General features: G+C 42.2%; 1 protein-coding gene across 2 annotated transcripts in view; it reads right to left on the bottom strand.

Moving 5' to 3' along the window:
• Window positions 1-20,049, bottom strand: part of PREP (prolyl endopeptidase) — an 821,567-nt gene that overhangs the window by 103,781 nt on the left and 697,737 nt on the right. For both annotated transcript variants that reach the window (XM_078648442.1, XM_078648443.1), the window contains exons 11-12: window positions 12,180-12,316; window positions 4,003-4,097 (exon numbers count right to left, since the gene is read on the bottom strand). In XM_078648442.1, the coding sequence (XP_078504568.1) occupies window positions 4,003-4,097; window positions 12,180-12,316 (232 nt within the window). The remainder of the gene's footprint in view (window positions 1-4,002; window positions 4,098-12,179; window positions 12,317-20,049) is intronic.

The raw sequence follows: 20,049 nt of genomic DNA, 5'->3' as shown, positions 1-20,049 counted from the left end.
TGTGCATAACAAGAGTCTGCAAAGACTAGCAGCTTGTAATGCACAGTCACTGAGCAAAAGGCAAAAGGTTGGGCAGCAGGGGAGTGCAGACTTAAAGTGTGGTCCGTAAGGTAAGACTTACAACAGGACCAGTCCAAAAGTACAGGATAGCCACTCCTTCAAAGATCTCAGCGAGTCTATCCTTCACTAATCCTGTGAGGGATTCAGGGGCATGGTATGATCAGCCCCGGAAAGAGTGCAAGTTAGTCCAGAATACAAGTCCAGAGTGGGAGCCCCACCAAACTCCAAAGGTTCAATCATCAACTGCCCTAGTGCCCAGCACGCCGGAATGCAGGAACCAGCATGCTGTCTGTCCCATCCCTTTGCCACACTCTGAAAAAGATTAAAAGTCGCACTTCCAATATTAGGCCTAACTCATTTGAAAGGTTTATTTCCAAACTTTTGCCTCCTATTTTTCTGACTCTGATTTTGTTGGCTATAGGATTCTGGGCACTTTACGGCTGCTGATCAGTGGTAAAGTGCATATACTCTCTATATACATTTTGACAATGATTGGTAATCCACGATTGGCATATTTGATTTACTGGTAAGTCCCTAGTAAAGTGCACAGTGTTTGCCAAGGCCTATAAATCAAATGCTACTAGTGGGCTTGCAGCACTTGCCGTAACACCCACATGAGTAGCCCTGTAATGTATCTCAGACCTACCACTGTAGTGTCTGCGTGCGCAGTTGTGAACTCCCAAGTTGTCCTGACAAGTGCACCCACTTGCCATGCCCAAACCTTCCCTTTCCTTACATGTAAGGCACCACTTAGGTAGGCCCAAGGTAACCCCGTGGACAGGGCGTAGTGTATGTGAAAGGTAGGACATGTACTACTGTGTGTGACATGTCCTGATAGTGAAATACTGTGTAATTAGTTTTTTACTGTTGAAAGGCTATCTGTCCCATAGGCGTATCATTGGAGTTGCACTGTAACATTTTTACATGTGTAACTTGTAATAGGGACTAGATAGGAAAATTAACTTTAGACTCTCTGAACTCAGAATTTATTAACACACCTTTTGGTGAAGTTGGTTTGTAAATCATGTGTTTGAAAATGCCACTTTTAGAAAATGGGCATTTTCTTACTTTACCATTCTGTGTGCCTCTGGCTGTTTGTGTATTCAGCATCTGGTGTGTGAGTGACAGGAGCTAAGATGTACAATCACTCTAGACAGTCACGGGGGTTTGAGGTGTGCCTTGCCGACTCATCGCTGGCCTGACTAGACCTGGTCTGCATTTAGAGTAGTGGGAGGAGTTGTGATTACACCTGAATAGGCTGTGTCTACTTTTGCACAATGCTGTCTCCGCCCCCTGTGGTCATGCTGCACCAGTGAATGCAGAACTGGTTTGGACTAGGTTCAGAGACCCTTGCCACAAAGAGAACAAAGACATTTTGGGGTATAAGTACTACATCTAAAACCCCAGGACTTTAGATTACTTCCAGGAACAAAAGGACCCTGTCACGAAGAAGAGCTGGAGAGCTGTAAAGAGAAGTACTGCCCCATTGCTGTGTGCTGTGTGGGGTTGGCCTGCAGTTGCTGCTTATGTCTGTGGTGCAGGAAAAGGACTGACTCTTTTTGCCCTGCTGTGGTATCCTGCTTGTGAAGAATCTCTGAGGGCCTGTGTGTGCTGCCCTCCTGTTTAAGGAAACTCAAAATCAAAGTTTCCACATTTGTTTGGGCTAAACTGAAACTGCTTGAGCCTCTTGAAGCTTCATTGCGGGGAAACGTTCTCCCTGTACCGTCCTTGAGTGGAATCCCCGTTGCTTGAGGACACTGCTGACTGAAGGCACTGTGCGCTGATATTTTCCTTCTCCAAAACGCCCCTGGCCCTAGGTTCTGCCCGACCCACAGGGCGGACGACATCCAAGAGCTACGAAAGCGCCCAGCATTGCCTGGTAACCTGCGGAAGCCAGTGGAGTCAGAGAAAGGAAAACGCGACCCCGCCCAGCAGGATGCCGCACCATCAAACAGAGAGCAGCGAGGAAACTCTCTACATCCCCAGAAGCATAAGTTCCCAGGGCTGCGCGGCCGGTGTGACGTCCGTAGTTTCCAGCGTTTTCTAGCGACCGCTGAGGTCAGTGCAGCCCCCGCAGCCTTCGACCCATTTGCAAGTAAGCGCGGACCCTGGGTCGGGAGCCTACACAAGGCCGAGCTCGCTGGAGCAGCCAGTGCTTTGAGCCCCACACTGCTGAGAGCGAGCAGCATCATCGTGGTCCGTCTGGGGGCACTGGGTTGATTGCCCACAGCACCACACACACACCCCGCTCATTAACCCGCTGCTGGGATAGTGGAGCCCATCCTTTTTTGCCTTTTCTTCTGTAGGAACAGCGTGGAGGGTGCCGGGGAGGTGAGCTACCCATAAAAGCCTACGAATGTGTCCACGGTGATGCAGGCAACACTACCTAGTAACTGTCATTCAAAGCAAAGTGAATTGTGTAGTCTAATGGCATATTTCATTATTTATTCAAAGTGAATTGGGTGCATAACCAGGAATCTGATGACATATTTCAGAATTCATTTCTCTACAAAGTAATGTGTGTGTAAAGCCAGGATTGATTTATGTATATTGGTGTACAATACAGAGGATGTATATTTTTTATATACCTTGGTGTGAAGTCTCGCTAGTGTGTATTGCACAAATGCTTTACACATTGCCTCTGGGATAAGCCTGACTGCTCTGCCAAGCTACCAAGGGGGTGAGCAGGGGTTATCGTGGGTGTGTAACTCCCTTGCCCTGATTAGAGTGGTGGGTTCTGCTTGGCTTAGCTAACCAGAAACCCAATTTCTAACATCCATCTTAAACTAAAGAACACCTCCCTCTAAGACAATCTCTGAAGACCCTGGCACGTCTGTTCCCTCCCTAGCACTTTGAAGAGGCCCACTGTTAAGAAGAAGGATGGGGTCAGTGTGCTCCTTCTGAAAAGCGTTGCAAGCATCTCACCCATAGATTAGCAAGTGAGTGAAGGATAAGGGCTGTGGAGATTCCAACCAAATGCAACCTCCCCGCTCTCGCCTCCTACAGGATATGCTGATTCAGGAGGTGCTGCTGAGGTGGAAGATTTCAATGCTACAAAGAGCTTCAAAAGGCTCAGAAACTAAGGTATTATTAATTTATATCATTAACCCCTTCGCCGCGGGGCTAATTCCCCCGCGGCGCGGGGGAAGGGTGCCGCGCCCGGTGCCGTAGTGCTCGTGACTAGCTCAGCTCGTCATGCTCCACAGTGGAGCTGTGCTCATGATGAGCTGAGCTTGTCATGACTCCGCCCACACAATGGAACGCCCAGCACAGCAGGGGAATTATCCCCGCGTGGGCATTCCGCGGCAGTCATGACAAGCTCAGCTCGTCATGAGCACAACTCCACTGTGCCTCATGACGAGCTGAGCTCGTCATGAGCACCGTAGGGGTTAATCGCTGAGCTTTCTGACTGCATTCAGTGTTAAGAAGAGCCTCATAACAGATTTGATCTTACCAACTGATGAACCTACAACTTTAGGTGTGGCTGATTTTTATTTACCAATAATTTCCACTACTCCAGGAGGAAGGCATCTCCAAGAAAAATGACCCAGATGCCCGACACTCTTGATTCCACCTGCTGCAACAGTTTGATTTGAGGAATATAACAACATTTGATTAGCCTGAGTGCCCCACCGACATCCAGCAGAGTGTACGTCAATGGAGGAACTGTGCGCCCTGTACCACATCAGGAAGAGGAGACTGACAAGCAACTCATTCCCTGCAGTCGTTTTCATGAGGCACTCGCTTGGTTACTTACAAAACCCTAACTCAGAATGATGTAGTTCTATGAAAGATTTAGCACCAGGTTATGCACAAGTGTTTGTTTCAAACACTGCCGAGTTATTACAGTGAAAAAGAAGGCAAAAGCAACTCAAAAAGTTAATTAACACATATGTGTTACATACAGAAGGACAATATATCTGCGTTGTACGAATCCCATACCTTTGTGCCAGTTCTCTCCATATTCACCTCCTCCACGGATGTTTGCCACAGCAAGAACACCTCCTAAGTGCCTCATAAAAATGAGTCTAGATACACTGAAAAACAGTAAAGATTTAAGAATCAAGTTAAATCATTAATTTCCCTATGAAAAAATCCCCTATAGCACTATCGAAAAGGTTTAACAAGTACAAATTCCATATCTCTTTCTAGTTACTGGATGGTGTAAATTACCTAAAGTACCCTGCTTTTCAATACAAAACCCATGTGAAAAGGATGCAGTAAGAGACGCAAGTTATAGAATGTCATCCTACACAAAGACCGCGAGACAACATTCACCCTCTGTTTAAGAGAGGTCAAAGACTTCCTCTTAAAGAAACAATGCATCAATATTTTACTTCTGGAGTTTTGTGTCACCCGAATAAGTGCCCAGCCATGTGTTAACCCCTTCCATGCTCATGACGAGCTCAGCTCGTCATGCAGTATAGTGCTCCTGTGCATGACCACACATGTTTTTATTGCTGTCCAGCACAGCAGAGGAATATGTGCAGCATCCATGTGGTTAATCTCCACCCAAGTCAACTCAGGGACCCCAGATGCTGCTTTTTCACCTCACAGCACCCACTGCAGTGTATCTATAAATATGACCACCTTCCACTTAAAAATGGTAGTTAATTTGCCATACCAAATGCAGTGGCCGATAGACATTTAACTGAGGCTTTAGAAACGTACTGCCCTTCCGTGTAGGTGCAAAATAACTATTGTGTGCAAAGCAAAACCAAAGTGAGCAAGAGACCCAAGTCTGGGCATACCCTGCCAACTTAGGGCGAACAAAGTAAAATCAAAGGGGATGATGGACGGAGTGTTAAACATTGCCAGCACTCACCCCCAGAAACCGGTCCTGGGATGCTTGTTTCTGGTCCAGGGAGGACCTGGCTTGGCAGTTCGGGCTGGACTGTTCCCATGAGGCACAGCGTCAAGATTTGCATATGGCCAGGTCTAAACTGGGGTGGCATGGTGACCAGATCTCTTGACTGGGGGTTAATGTTTTGATTTGTTCTGCATTACGTCCATCAATTGTGTGTCTTTTGCTTTCTCGCCCTAAGTGTGTCAGGTATGCCCAGACGTGGGTCTTGGGCTCACTGTGCCACTGGAATTAAGCTATCCTGGCTGAAGAGGGGTGAAACCCCGAAATCGGTCCCGGGATGCTTCTTTCTGGTCCAGGGAGGACCTGGCTTGGCAGTTCGGGCTGGAGTGTTACCATGAGTCACAGGGTCAAGACTGATTTGCATATGGCCAGGTCTAAACTGGGGTGGCATGGTGAGCAAAAGAATGATGGATTTAACCCAGATCTCTTGACTGGGGGTGAATGTTTTGATTTGTTCTGCATTCCGTTCATCAATTGTGTGTCTTTAACTATTGTGTGCATCACAAAGTTGCACAATGGTGTCACAACACTTGAAAAACTGAGTTTATAGAGGGTCTATAAAGTTGCTTGTCACTAAAGGAGTCATGCAGTGTTTTCTTTTTAGAGGCAGGGAAATGTAGGACAGAAGAACGTAAACAAGGATAAAAAAACAGTTAACACCAGGCATTCTACTGTGAGTTGAGTACGTGAACTGATTCCCACCAGGGAAAATACGTATTAAAAGCAAGTGACTCATGGTAGAGACGCTCTGTGTCTGAAAATACACTGTCCATAATCAGACAATTTTCGGTTTGTCAAAGGTGGCCATTAAAGACTAGAAATCAATGAGCATGATCCACAGTAAATGAAGGTTTCAAGTTCCATATGCTAGCTGTTTATTTTTACATTTCCCAGAACGTGCTTAGTCAGTGAGATTCGAGGGTGTGAATCTGACATTTCTCAACTGAAAAAAGCAGGGAGAATGGGTAAAGTGACCAATGTTCGGGAAGAGATTGTTCACATAAGGCTGATTTAGTGTGTGGTGGACGGGTACTCCATTGCAACAGAGACCCTACCAACCAAAGTCAAGGACCGACCATCTAATTTTGAGTCAGGCAGCCTGCAAATTTTATGCAGACAACAAAAAATGTGCTCAGTCATTAAAAACATGTCCTCTTATTGCCCTATTGACGAAGTGCCATCAGAGGTAAGCCATCCGACCGCTCATCCTATTTAGAGGGGACAGAGAGGGGGTTCTTTGCTTTTTTTTTTCTTTACTCTGCGTCACCTCAAGGTATAGCATGGCAGTAAGGGTGAGGGACAGTAACAAATAAGAAAATAAGACCCCCACACCCTGGGGGCGAAGCTCCCAGGGTGAGGGGCGTCATTAGATTTCAAATACAAATCCCTGCTATGGGAGTTTTTTTTTTTTTTAAATAAAAAAAAACTTTGGAAAGGTCTTACGGCCAGCCACCATGTTTGACGAAGCTGTACATCAAACTTTTTCTACAAAGACAGGAACCACCATGTTGGTGGCTCCTGTCAATGCAGACATGTTAGCAGAGCTGGCAGACACCACTAAATTTGGCGGGCAGATTGAAGGTAGTGAAGTTCTCCACCATCCTGTCTGCCAAACAGTAAACCATCCCTTCTGACTAAAGTGGCACAGTGGACAAAAAAAAACTAAAATGTGAAATGCTCCACTAGGGGATTGCTAGTGGTTAGACTATTTGCAAGCATTCTTCCTATGAATCTTTGGGTGTTTGATTGCCAGTAATATGCCTGGAAATCGGAGACTGGTGTAGGTTTCCAATGTCTGTGAATTCTGAAAAGTAGCAAAATGTGCATCCATTGAAGGATTACACAAATGAAGGCTGTGCACAGTGGGGTCATGCATCCACAGCGGGTAGGGAGAAAGCCCTGCACTCAACCTTTGCTTTGCATGGCATGGCTGTGAGCAGCAGGGGTTGTGTGTTCCACCCCTCTTGCGAATCCCATGCACAGCTGAGGTTGTAAAGTAAGTACATCATAAAAAAACTATGAAATTCAGTGGGACAAGCACAGTTAAAGTCCGAGTTAGGTTTCTGGGTCAAAAAGTGTAAAACCTATAAAATTCGCTATAACTCACGGTATCTGCCATGCAGAAAACACCTATTTGCAAATGGAACAGACACAGAAACAGCTAACGGGAGAACAACTTGTGGGTGTGCTGGCCACTCAGCTCAAAGCCAGAAGTAGCTTAGACATTCAACATAGGGTGACCAACCATCCGTAAATTTCACGGACAGTCCGCAAACTGGACCTCACGTCCGTTGTCTATGAGGATCCCTTTTACAGACACCTTTTGCCCGTAATTTTGGGCCTTTCAGGGAACAGAGCTGTTCTCCTGCAAAAGTCCTCAGCTCCCCGATGGGGCCACCTCGCACTCCTCTGAGCACAAGAGCAGCCCCACCCCGCCCATTGTCATTCTGTGTGGGGCTGATTGCCACATACAGAATGGCAAAAAGTCAGTCTGGGCTGGCACAGCATTTGGTGGCCTCCTCCAGCCTCGGTCCAGGGCAGGGCATTCTGTCACATGAAGTACAAAAACGCCCATGCTGCTGCTAGGTGAGAATCCAGTTAACCACAGGAAGGCAGTAAAAGAAGTTCAAAGGAAAGGATTATAGTTATAGTATAGCAGCCATGGTTGCTGTTTTTTTATTTTATGCAACTAACAACCATTGACAAAGCCAATAGTTCTGGCTTGTTGTAGGTATAATGTTACTTGTTCTAGGTGTAACGTTACTTGTTGTATTATATATCTGGGTGCAGTGACAGAAGCAACAAAAATACCAGTCGGGCGACCCATTATATTAAGCACAGATTTTTAGCTCAGGTGTTTTAAGCCACGCATTTTATTACATCGAACACCCTTTTGGAGAGACCACCCTAGTTTTTTCATCCCACTTAAAGCTCTGGAAACAACACCATGTCACAGTCGCCCCACATCCAGGCACTGTGCATCATGCATGACTCATGCCTTCCACTTATTAGGATTGTCTATGTGCAGGAGCATAGTGAACCTTGCCCCACCCGACCCCTTACTTTAGGAACTACAGCGAGGGTGGAGTTCTTGATGTGTCTCATAATTAATGGGGAAAGGTGAGTAAGTAAGTCAAGGGATGGGTGGATGGATGGCTGGATAGATGAGTGAAATGGATGGATGAGTGAAAGGGTGGATGATGGGCGAGTGAATGGGTGGATGGATGAGTGAAATGATGGATGATTGATGAATTGATAAGTGAAAGGGTGTATTGATGAATTGATAAGTGAAAGGGAGAATGGATGGACGGATGAGTGAAAGGGTGGATGGAAGGCTGGATTAGTGAGTGAAAGGGCGGGTAGATGGACAAAAAGATGGATAGATGAGTGAAGGAGTGAAAGGGTGGATGGATGAGAGAAAGGATGGGTGGCTGGATGAGTGAAAGTATGGATGAATGATAGGTTCAATGGATGGATTCATGAGTGGATGAGTAGATGGATGGGTGGGTGGATGGATGGGTGGGTGGATGGAAGGATGGATGGATGGTTAAGTGAAAGGGGAATTGAAAGAGAAAGGGGGATGCGTAAATGGATGACTGAACGGGTAAATGGGTGGAAGGATGAGTGGCTGGATGGATGAATGAGTAAGTGAAAGGATGGCTGGAAAATGGCTGGATGGATGAATGAATTGATGGATGGGTGGAAGAGTGGATGGATGAGTGCACGGATGGATAGGGTGAAAGGGTGGATGGATAATGGATGAGTAAAAGGGTGGATTGAGGGATGGATGTGTGAAATGATGGATGGAAGAATACGTGATGGATAGGTTTGTAAATGGTTGAATATGGACATGGATGGGCACACAGATGGAAGGACAGAATGAATGGTGAAAGACTGAATGATGGATGAAAGTATGATTACACATTGCAATCCCCATTATCTTAAGCAACATTTCCTATACATTGACTTTCACATTTATATGAGTGATTTTCTCTATATAATATGTGTGTGTTGTAACACACTCCAACACTCTGCCCCACATACTTGGGATTAGTAGCACTCTAGAAGAAATTAAATACACATGAGAGAGGGTATATGTGAAGATGATGGGTGCCATTGGAGGGTAGTAGCAAGGCCAGACTGGTCAGACCGGGCATCAGGTGTTTTCTCTGGGAGCTGGAAAGGTGGGGTCGGTTTTGTTACCACAAAAAGACCTGCACATTTGCTTAAAGCTGGGCGTATACTGACAAACCATTAAGTGCACAATTGTCTCAACCGAATATAAACTTATTTTTTACTTGTACTTTAGTGGTTGTCTATTTACTTACTTATAAACTATTGCACAACCTCCTCTGATGTGTCTTTAAAACTTACCTTTTGTCCTGAATTTTGACCTGTTCAGAATTTTTATCCTGAATTTTGAACCTTTGTCTTGAATTTTTACATCCACTGTCCTGAATTTGCACCCATGCCAGTTGGTCACCCTAATTCAGCATGTGCTGTGGCCCTTGTGGTTAAGACATTTAAAGTTGGGGGCTGGCTGATAAGTTGAATGAAATGCTTCAGCTGAAGCAGTGACTTCTACTGCAGGAGGATATCCAGCAGCACGAGGCTGTGCCGGGTAATTTCAAAGGCAGTGGGTATGTGCAAAGAAGGGGCAGTACAGGATAATAACTGGGCACGTTTTCAAGGCAGTAATGTACAGTAATGTTGAAAGCCTTAAGAGAAGTGGGCAGTGGGAAGGTGGCAACAGTCCTGTGGACACAGCGTGACTGCAGTCATAGATGAGAAAGACGGCTTGGCAGCAGGGCCACCTCTGAAGGCGCTGCAGTGATGGATTGGCAACAGTTTCCATTGGCGCCCGGACAGCACCTCTCTTGAGACAGCACCAATAGGCATGCTTCTGCACCGTGACGTCAGACCTCGCTCCTGGATATGCAAAGGAAGCCGAATAAACGAATTGCATATTCTAATTAGTCCCAGTGGAGGCTGTCGGTAGCTGCTCCAGACCACGGTGCGCGGCAGTGGCCTTGTTTTATGAAATGCTGACACTTTCTCTTGCCAGTCTGTTCTTGCTTAACATGCGAACGCCTTCAATTATTTCAATTTACAAAAGCGGCCAAATCACGTTGCTACTAAATATAGGGAACGAAAATGAAAAACAAACATTAAAAATCAACTGGAAAAGTATCTATTGGTCTAGCTATTATATGGATGATTCGTTTAATCCCCAGCACTCGAGATGTAATGCCTTCTCGGTTAATAATGGTAGTAATTACTGCACAGTGTCTGCTCGTCTCTAAGCAGAGTTTCGTCTTTTGATACTGTAAGCAAGGGTCATTACTATGCACTTCGTGCCACGGTAGCTGGAGTTTTGCATTTCTAATGCCCATGGATTTTTTTCGTCCAACGAACCGCAGCTCCTGAGGGAGTTTGTTGAACATGAATGACCTTCAAACGATCTAGGTGATGAGGAGAGTGAAACCTGCCCCTGCTAAAAATAAATAAATAAGTGCGCCCAGTTGTGCGGCGGCTGCACCTAAGAAGGGCCGGTTTACAGATGGCCAGGAGAGAATGCTGCCAGAATGGGCTATTTATATGCAGGTGTGAGTAGTTCTTCACGCAGCTTGTTGACACATAGAGGAGATAACAGCTCTTCAGACAGAGGGCACTTTCACACAACACAAGGGAAGGCCCCGTTTGTACTTCTGTATTCATGAGTATGGTTTCAAGTTGTCTGAAAATGAAAACCTCGTGATCAAAACACTGGGTTGAGGAAGGTTTCATCCGAAAGGCTGCAGACATAATTACTACTTCACCTGGTTATTCAGATGATTGAAAACTTCCGAGGGTGCAGGGTTTTCCGCAACCACCTCTTTTTTCAATGGGAGCCTGTGTTGTCAGTCGCAACACAGGCTCTAATTAAAGTCAATGGGAGTCCGACCGAACGGTGTTCGAAAACATCGTAATCGGTCGGAATCCCCAAACCCGAGTCAGTCAGAAACGATTCTGACAAGGAGTCAATCGGAATACTTTCTGACTGACATCGAAATGAGGCCCCAAATGTCTCTCCTCGATCATGGAAAGCAAATAGAACTCATTCTGGTATTTTCCAGGCACAACCTATATGAACCGGTCCAAAGTCTTTGGTCAAGCACAGTCCAACCAGACAAGACAGACAGGGAAACATAAAACATGTTTCAAGTTCGTAATTATGAATTGAAGAGGTGAACAGGAAAAGCATTTAAGTGGTGGGTATGAAGGAGAGACAAATTAAGACATGTTGAAATGAACAAATATCGGATATGAAATTACAACATGTTAAAAGTCTGGTTGCAAGACATTACAAAGAATGTTGAAATACTATTACAAACATTTACTTTCAAATTTTGGTAGTCAAACTGAAAAACAAAAGAGGTTGAAATATTAAAGAAAGTCTACAAAGGTCAGAAATATTACGGCAGAATTTTTTTTTTACGAATAATTTTACATCTTCATTAGAATGCATTTTTATTTTTATTATTACTATTAGGACTAGAACAAACACTACTGACAGAAAACTGAAGTAAAGGTATAAAACATTAGTGAAGTAAAATGACTAATTTTGAAATCTACTGACATCAGTGTGCTGCATAGTGTTTTGTCGCAAAAAAAAACTCTTAACTGAAACAAACTAGTTTCAATTATATATGGGGTTTAGGGTAGACGTTTTTAAGATTCCTAAGACTGAGTTGTTAAAACATAATTCCTTTGTGTTTCAGGTGAATATTCTGTGCTTCTGAAGAAGGTGTTTTACCACAATGCATAGACAACTGGGAATTGGTATATGTGTTAAAAGTAAACTAATGATAGAGACTGGATACAAAATGCCTCCATATTTAAACATTGATCACATTGACTTAAATAAATAAACTTACAAAGAAAGGCTAAGATGGTTTGATCGGATACTAAATGCTGTGTCTGAGAAACAAGGGCTCCAACTTTCTCGAACAAATAGTATTGTGGGAAACAGCAAGGATGTGGACTTTGCTTTGGGTTCTTGTATTTAAATGTATATTATCATAATATTAATTTGTAGGAATAAAATAATTTAGATATTGGAGATCCATTGGTGAATATCTCAGTGAGCTGAGGCATGGACGACTTGCAGCTGCAGCAAGTAACGTGCACTATGGTTTTGCTAAAGAGATCTAATACGTCATCCATGACTATTGAAGGAAAAACAGCTGTTGAGACATAAATCACTGCTTACCTGTAGCTTGGAGTGATAGATATGTTAAAGCCACCATATCCATAAAGGAATGCAGGATGAGAACCATCTAGTTTAATTCCCTTCTTATGAACGATGAACATCGGGATTTTGGTGCCATCCCTGCTGCTGTAGAACACCTAGAATTAGAAAGAACAATTTGGATGTAGAGATTTGCATTAATAGATACTCGATTAATTGAGTGCTTACATTTCTATACTGCAAACTGCATGTAAATCGTGGTCCTTGATATCCGTATTGCTTGGTTTTCCCTGAAATTCATCAGTTAAAGGCACAATACTGGGGTGTTTAGAAAGGATAGCAAAAGTATTACCTATTTCAAAAGGAGAACTGGCAAAGTTAATAGTTTTGCTGTTTGCATTGTCTGTGGGGAAACTTTAGAAAGGCCATCACTAGTGTACTAAGGGGCAGATAAAAGCTTCTGATAAATGGGTATGACAGAGAAGAAGATTGCTTTATTTTCTGTAGCATCCATTATCAGAAGCTTTATAATAACAAAGGAACGTAATACCGTTCCAAGGTGGCCAGGATGTATATAATCAATAGGCAAGCAATGCAGAAGCATTAGCAAGTGTGTCCTGACAAAAGTGATTGAAAAATAAACATGATTAAAAATAAAGCATTCCTTTCCTATGTAGCATTTACTATCAAGACACTTTTGCAATCACTTGCTCCCCGCAGTTTGCAGACTGATTTCAGGTAGAAAATAGTTCCCTGAGCTTTCCAAATAAGTTTCAAAGACGGACAAAGGACAGCCAATAAGAAACAGTGAGATTGAAATACTCCTGTGTGCTGATCCAACATGCGATTGACAAGGTCTCGAGCCAATGGTCCAACGTTCTGGAGCAAAAGAAGCCTATAACTGGAGGAGGATGACATAATGCCAGTTAAAGTAAGCATAGTAGACATTTTGTTCTGTGGCAAGTATCTGCAGCTGTGCTTTGGTCCTCAGTGAAGTCGCTCCACTTAGGAGAAATCACTTGTTTACCTTTTACAGGGCTTACTGGTCCCCAAAGAAGCTAGCAAAGATGGGGGAACGGTAAGAGGAGGCAGTGCCCAAAGTGTGCCATGGAGAATGCAGATGATGTCCATCTATTCTGGCGGTGTCCGGCAATCCAGCTGTTCTGGCAAGAAGTAGGGAAAGTATTAACTACAATCATGGGGATAAACATCCCGGTAAGGCTCTCTTTAGTTATTTTGTGGAATTTTGCATGGGGAAGAGGTATGTATGTCCGGGAAAGAGTAAAGCCCAGCTAATGTTTATCTTGATGGTTTTAGCAAGGAGAGAAATCTGTTTTAAATGGATTTCAGAAACACAACCAATGTGTGATTGATGGAGGGCTTCGGTTGGTCACATAGCTAGACTTGACTGTCCAACCGGGTCAGGTAAAAGGGAAAAAATGTGGGCACCCTTTTTTCACCTTAAAATATCTGATTGTAAAAACTGTGTGGTATGTGGAAAGTGTAAATGTTTGTTGGGATAGAGGAAAAGTCCAAGGATTAAGACAACTGTTCTACTTGTTGCTGAGGATAGTGGTGGTTGCCACAGTCTCCTCGCCAAATACTGGTTTAGAAAAGGAAGAGGTTGGTAAAGGTATCTAAAGCCAGGTGGAGGGATTGTACCACTTCTTTCGGATTAAACACCTCTTGTATATGATCCTAACCTTTTCGCCCCCAAGTCTGTCAATGAGGAATTAAAAAAAAAAAGACAATTTGTTCTCCATGATTGTTGCTAGAGCTATAAGCATCAAACCTAAAATGTGGTGACTATCTGAGAGACTTACTAGACCATACTCTATTTATCAATTGCAACTATTCATGTGGATGGCTTCATATTTCCCCACATTGTGGTACAGAATAAAAAGATGAAATCCTAGGAATCATTCTACAAGACAAACAGACGTACATACTGTATTATCCAGCTTGCCATAAAGCAGGTGTACACTTCGAACCCTGTCTTCAAAGGAACCTGGCCGTTAGTCCATTATATAAATGTGCCACATTCTAGTCACCCACAACACAACTGTTGGTGTCTCAGGAGTTTTCATTTTGTGGGATATTGATAATCATACAGCCAGGAGAATCTGAGAGCTTAGCCTGCTAGTGAGAGACAACAGCATCCAGTGGAATCATTGCATTAGCAATGATTTGAGGCGCACTAAGACTTCCTTAAAAAAAATAAACACACCACCACTTGTGGAACATAATTCCCAGGCATCCACAACCCCACCAATACAGATCTGAATTGCCAAATATCACTCTAAGATGAGAAGGTTTAAACTACCATCTCAAAATGACTACATACACACTTTTTTTTACTAGTGTTCTGAAGTAAACAGATTGTTCATACCATGATCTCTGTATTGTTAAAGGATTTTTAATATTGCATTTTCTTAAGAGCTTTCATATACGTTGATGTGTTAATTGATGATCTCAGGGGAGGCCTATATCAATTTGGAATAAACATGAAACCTGACTATATATCTCTTATCTTTAAATTGTGAACCTAGAAATGTTGAGGTCGCCCTTGTCTAGATGTTGATCCATAAGTCTGCTATAATTGCATTGCATATTCCATACACCCAAGCTACAAAATAGAAATATTGGGCAAATAATGGGCCAATATCCAAAGTTTTATATACATTTGAGACAGCCACATGCGAAGAGGTCAGTGAGAAGAGTGGTTTAATTTTACTCTTAACTATATTTCCATCTGCCTTAACTTGTGTCTGCATGCCCCAACGAAGCAAATCCTGATTATAATAAATGTAATTTCTCATCAGTTTAAATTTGGACAAGCAGTCTTCATACATGACCAACTCATTGTTGGCATAAAAATCTCCAGAATTTGACAGAATTTGAAAGTAACACAGGTAACTCAAGAAAAATCTGGAGTCTTGGTAGCGCCAGATATTGTATAACAGAAGGATATTATCCTTCTAAAACTAATAATCTGTATACAGTGCAGTAAAAGTGATGTAATACATTTTTAACTAACTCTACTTGATTTGAAAATATTTAGGAAACACCCACAATATTGTGTGTAAATCAACTGTAGAATGCACCTGTTCTACCTAGCACCACAGCTTGTGGGCTGAGGTTCGAGGCTACTTAAGAGGCACTTTCAACTGTCCACTCATTATACATTGTTCAATGCTCGGATACCCTTATAAATTGGTTTATAAAGGACAGTACTTGTGGGGACTGTTGGGATTTATCCACCCAAAAACAAATGTCAAAATTGTACACTGGATTGTTTTCAATGTATATCTGGGAAAAGAGGCAATGTTTAAAACACATACAGTAGCCAGGGCAAACACCTGCATTATAACACTATTTATACTCCCAAATGAAGAAACTGCTTATTTCTCCACCGACAGAGATCTTGGTAAAGAATATCAAACAAAGTTGTGAGGCAAATTTATCGACAAAGTGAAAATGGTCTTGTGCCATGGAAAAACATTGTTGCTCAGCACGTCCTGTGCTTTAACAACCGTTCTTGCTACTCCTATGCCTGTCAAATTTTATAGTCAATATTGAAAGCTGAAATTTCAATACAGCTTTGAGGTTCCTTAATCAAAATTGGGAGTGAATGCTCTAGATTGGTTAAAAAGTAAACCATGAAATAGACCAACAGTGCCCTTCTGCAATGGCTCTGTTTGAATACCAGTAGTATCTGGGTTACAGATCAGCTAGAGTTTAGTGGCTGGAAGATGGGAGCCATAGTTAACGCAAATAGCAATGGAATAATAGGACACCCCTATCTCAAGCCTTGTGTCAGTACAACTGGCTATATATCCTAATTTTGGTTGATGGTCGAACATAATTAGTTTTCTTATTGTCCTCCATTTGCAAACCTAGACAGACCTTAAAGCGTTAACTCCAGTCAACTCAGTTAAACGCAATCTCCACGTCAAGAAGAGCCACATGAATGTCAGACATTCGCCCATTAACTATTAAGTCTATAGCTAATAGCATACTGTCATCTCTTTGGCTACCATTAACAAAACCAGACGACATGTAGAAATTATAGAAGATCGAACATCTTTTAGGCACTCATCTTTTAGACAATTATATATATAAAATGACATATAAATTCTTGACATGCCATTTAAAAAAGTGCTATTGTACTTTTGGCCCTAAAGCGCTTTAAGTCAGGGCCAGGTGGGAACAATAGGAAGAGTGACTCTGATAAAACAAAACCTGTCGGGATATTTTGAAATGATTTATAAAAAGTTGGTAAATGAATCACTGTCAGAAGTCTTATTGCTTGGTAAGCAAGACTGCACATATCTCCTCTCCTGAAAGTAATTCTTCTATGGTTGTAAGTGTGTCTGTGGGCCTGATTAAGATCGTGGCAGACAGGGATACTCTGTCACAAACATGATGGATATCCCGTCTGCCAAACTACAAGTCCATTATATTCTATGGAACTTATATCTGTCATGTTTGTGACAGAGTATTGCATCTACCAAGATCGCAATCAGGCCCCAAGTCCAAACAGAGGACATTTATAGCCTGTAAGTATTCATAGTGCTAGTGTGAATATATCGTTTAGCCATAAATAAAGCATTAACAAGTTCTAAAACCCCATTGGAAATCTTAGAGGTAGTCTTAAACAAATGGTGTGTGCTGTCTACAATCTATTTTACATAGAGGTTTTTTTAAGTCTTGTATTTAGGGATCTTATCAGCTTTCCGCCCTCTGTCATAGTACACACCAATTTTTGGGCCACTTCTCAACAAAACGTATTATAAAACACCCCTAGCTTTACTGAGATTCCTATAAATCTTGTGTGAACATGTCTGTGCATGCTGGGTGTACATAGAGGACATGTGCGGCTCAAACTGTGCTTGTGTTTGTTTGGGCAAAACAATAAACAGAGTCATACGGGCAATCAACTCAGATGACTACTTTTGCCACATCCCATATAACATGCCTAGACAAATCAGTTACATTTCCCACAGAATAGTGTGTCAAAGTGTCTTTTATGTTACACCACAGAACCATGTACATGAAAGCTATTTTAACCGTATCGCTGCGGCGCATTTTCCCGCTGTGCGCGGTAGTTTTTGAAAACCCGCGGTTCATGACGAGCTCAGCTCGTCATGAGCGTATGAGAGGTGTTCCTCATGACGAGCTGAGCTCGTCATCAGCGTCGATGTGGTTAATGATCATGCGTTGTCTCATATGTGTATGTGGAGAAAAACACTTAGCGTGACCGTGACATATCTGAAAAAACTCATACGTCTATTGAGAATAAAGCATACTCATGTAGATATTTATTATGAATGTTTTTAAGCCCTGAATGGCTTTTAAGTATGCTAAAATAATTAATGTAATCTAGACCATGAATCGGATGTGCCTGCCAAGTGTCAATTAGACCGAAGCCTAATTTTCCGGCAACAGGGAGAGAGATGTGGTATGATGATATGTTGTAACTAACAGGGCATTTTATTCCATTGGGTATTTGCTAGGTGGGCTGCAGCCCTTCGAGGCCGGTTCTTTGAAAGCCTAGGGCCACTCCTAGTGCCTCTGTCAGCTGTCCCCAGCTCCCACAGATGAATTGCAGCCATTTCAGGGAGAGGGAGAGACGGGGAGAGGTAGAGAGCGAGAGCTGTTAGAGTTGGAGAAGAGAGGGGAAAAAAGGAGAGCGAGAGAATGGATGGAAAGAGATTGCAGGAGTGATGCTAATTTGAGCATTTTTGCCAGGGCTTCTTTTGATTCCCCAGCCCGACCTTGGCAACTAACAGATGAACAATCAATGGGGAAGAGTGATAGTGAAGTTATTGTCCAGGACTAGATCACCTAAGTATAAGTCTGTTAAAGCAAACACTTTAAAGAATGGGTATTTACCTCATACAGAAAAAAGTAAAATTTGAGCTCAAGTCAAAGTTACTTGAATACTTAGAAAGAGAAAGTGAGACACAGTCCCAACAATATAGCACACCTTTAGACATTCTGTCTGCAGTAGAGTGAAAATACAATTGAAGCATGAGTGACATTCCAAGTAGAAATTTTAAGGTTAATAATAAATGCTGAGAGGAAAATTGTCGTTTTAAAGGAGTACACACGGCCTATAACAGCTAACATTCGGCCTAGAGGGATTTAGTGACACAATGGTACAGGTAAAAGTATCCCACATATTTTCAGCCAAATAGAGCACAATACAACTATTTTCATTTAAATAAAGTGGCCCAAAACAGGCAGCAGGTAGATGTAATCAATTACACAACTTTTCTCTAAAATAAACAGCATGAGTATATGGAGACACTCGCTAGGAACATGCCGGATTATAGCAGTGGCCACGACAAATATACAATACTTTTTCACATATATGTCTTATTTGATTTTTGGTAATGTTACGAGGTCACACAATTATTGATTGAGGCTACATTATTTATAAATGGAGCATGGTAATGAGTCGACAAACAAGTCGACAACCACAACAACTTATAAGATACTTGAGTTATGAGTTAAGTAGCCAGCATGCGAATTATATATTTCATAGTGCAACTTTTAAAAATTAATTGAGCAGCTGCAATAACTCACAAACACACAAGGCATCGTTTTTATAAATAATTATTTAAACACCTTATCTTCATGTACAGGCAAGCTACTATTGTACAAATACCCTGGCAAAAATTTGGGGAAAATGAACTACCAGCAGCTCTGCTAAAAAAAGCTTGAATAATAACTTTTTTTAATGTGATCATCATAATGCACTTCAGCTATTAAGAGGGTCTGTAAATGTCACGTTACTATAACCCAATTTAATGGTCCTAAATTTGCAAACTTTGGAAGATGGTATGTTGAGTCTGTCTTGCCTAGGGTCGGAATTATGACCTGCGATCACAGCTGTTGTCAGTGGCAAGAAATAGCCCACTGAGCTGCTCAACATTAGTCACAGCTTTGAACCACCTGATCATGCAAGATGGGCATATCCTAGCCTATGAACGTAGTGATGTATGCTTTGGTTGGATACTTTATAACAGACTCATTCAGTTCATGAGGTGGTACATTTTTAAATACCAATAGAAGATGTTATGTTCTTATAAACAGCTCACAATTTGGTGGCTTGGAAGATAGTAAGGTATATTTTCCAGAACCTTAAAAAGCAGCAAATAGTTTCTTGTTGAGGAGACGATCACATGCTTTTTAGTGACAAACTCAGCCTAAAATATAGTATACTCCTATAGTCCTCTTTAGTACACGTTATCAACTTCATAAGTATGTTTGACTAATTGTAATAATATTCATAAAAATACAATGTCAATAGTCAATTGAGATGGGCCCTTGATGATGCCCATGTACACTTTAGATATAGCAATTATCAAGACGTTGTAATAATTGAAAAATTGTCATTGACTTATTTTGAGTACTGCAGAAACAATACACACTCGTAGCAAAACAGTATTGACTACTCAACACAACAATTCATTTATGTGGCCAGCAAAAACATGCAGCTCATTGCCTGCCACATGCCCCAAAGCATCAGCTGAATTACATAAGAAATCAGAGAGATCAGATTCCGCGAACTCAGTGAGCTCAATCTCAAATCCTTTTTCCAACAGAACTAAATGGGTGTAAGACGTCTACACACGTAGTTTTCACTAGAAACACTGAAAAAGAATGGATTCGCTCACCTGCAGACTCTTTCCCTACACATCTTAGTAAGTAAAATCTACATTTCTAAGGAAAACGAAATTTTCATATGCCTTAGATCACCACATTTTTTATATCTTGTTGGAACAGGTGCAGTGAATAACGTTTTAACCCTGGCATCACTTCGTGCGAGGACCTTCAAAATACTGTATACAAATTCTGTATAGCACTTTTAACATACAACTTA

Source organism: Lissotriton helveticus, chromosome 6, assembly GCF_964261635.1.
Source record: "Lissotriton helveticus chromosome 6, aLisHel1.1, whole genome shotgun sequence".
Taxonomy (NCBI): Eukaryota; Metazoa; Chordata; class Amphibia; order Caudata; family Salamandridae; genus Lissotriton; species Lissotriton helveticus.
This window is presented reverse-complemented; position numbering and strand designations above follow the sequence as displayed.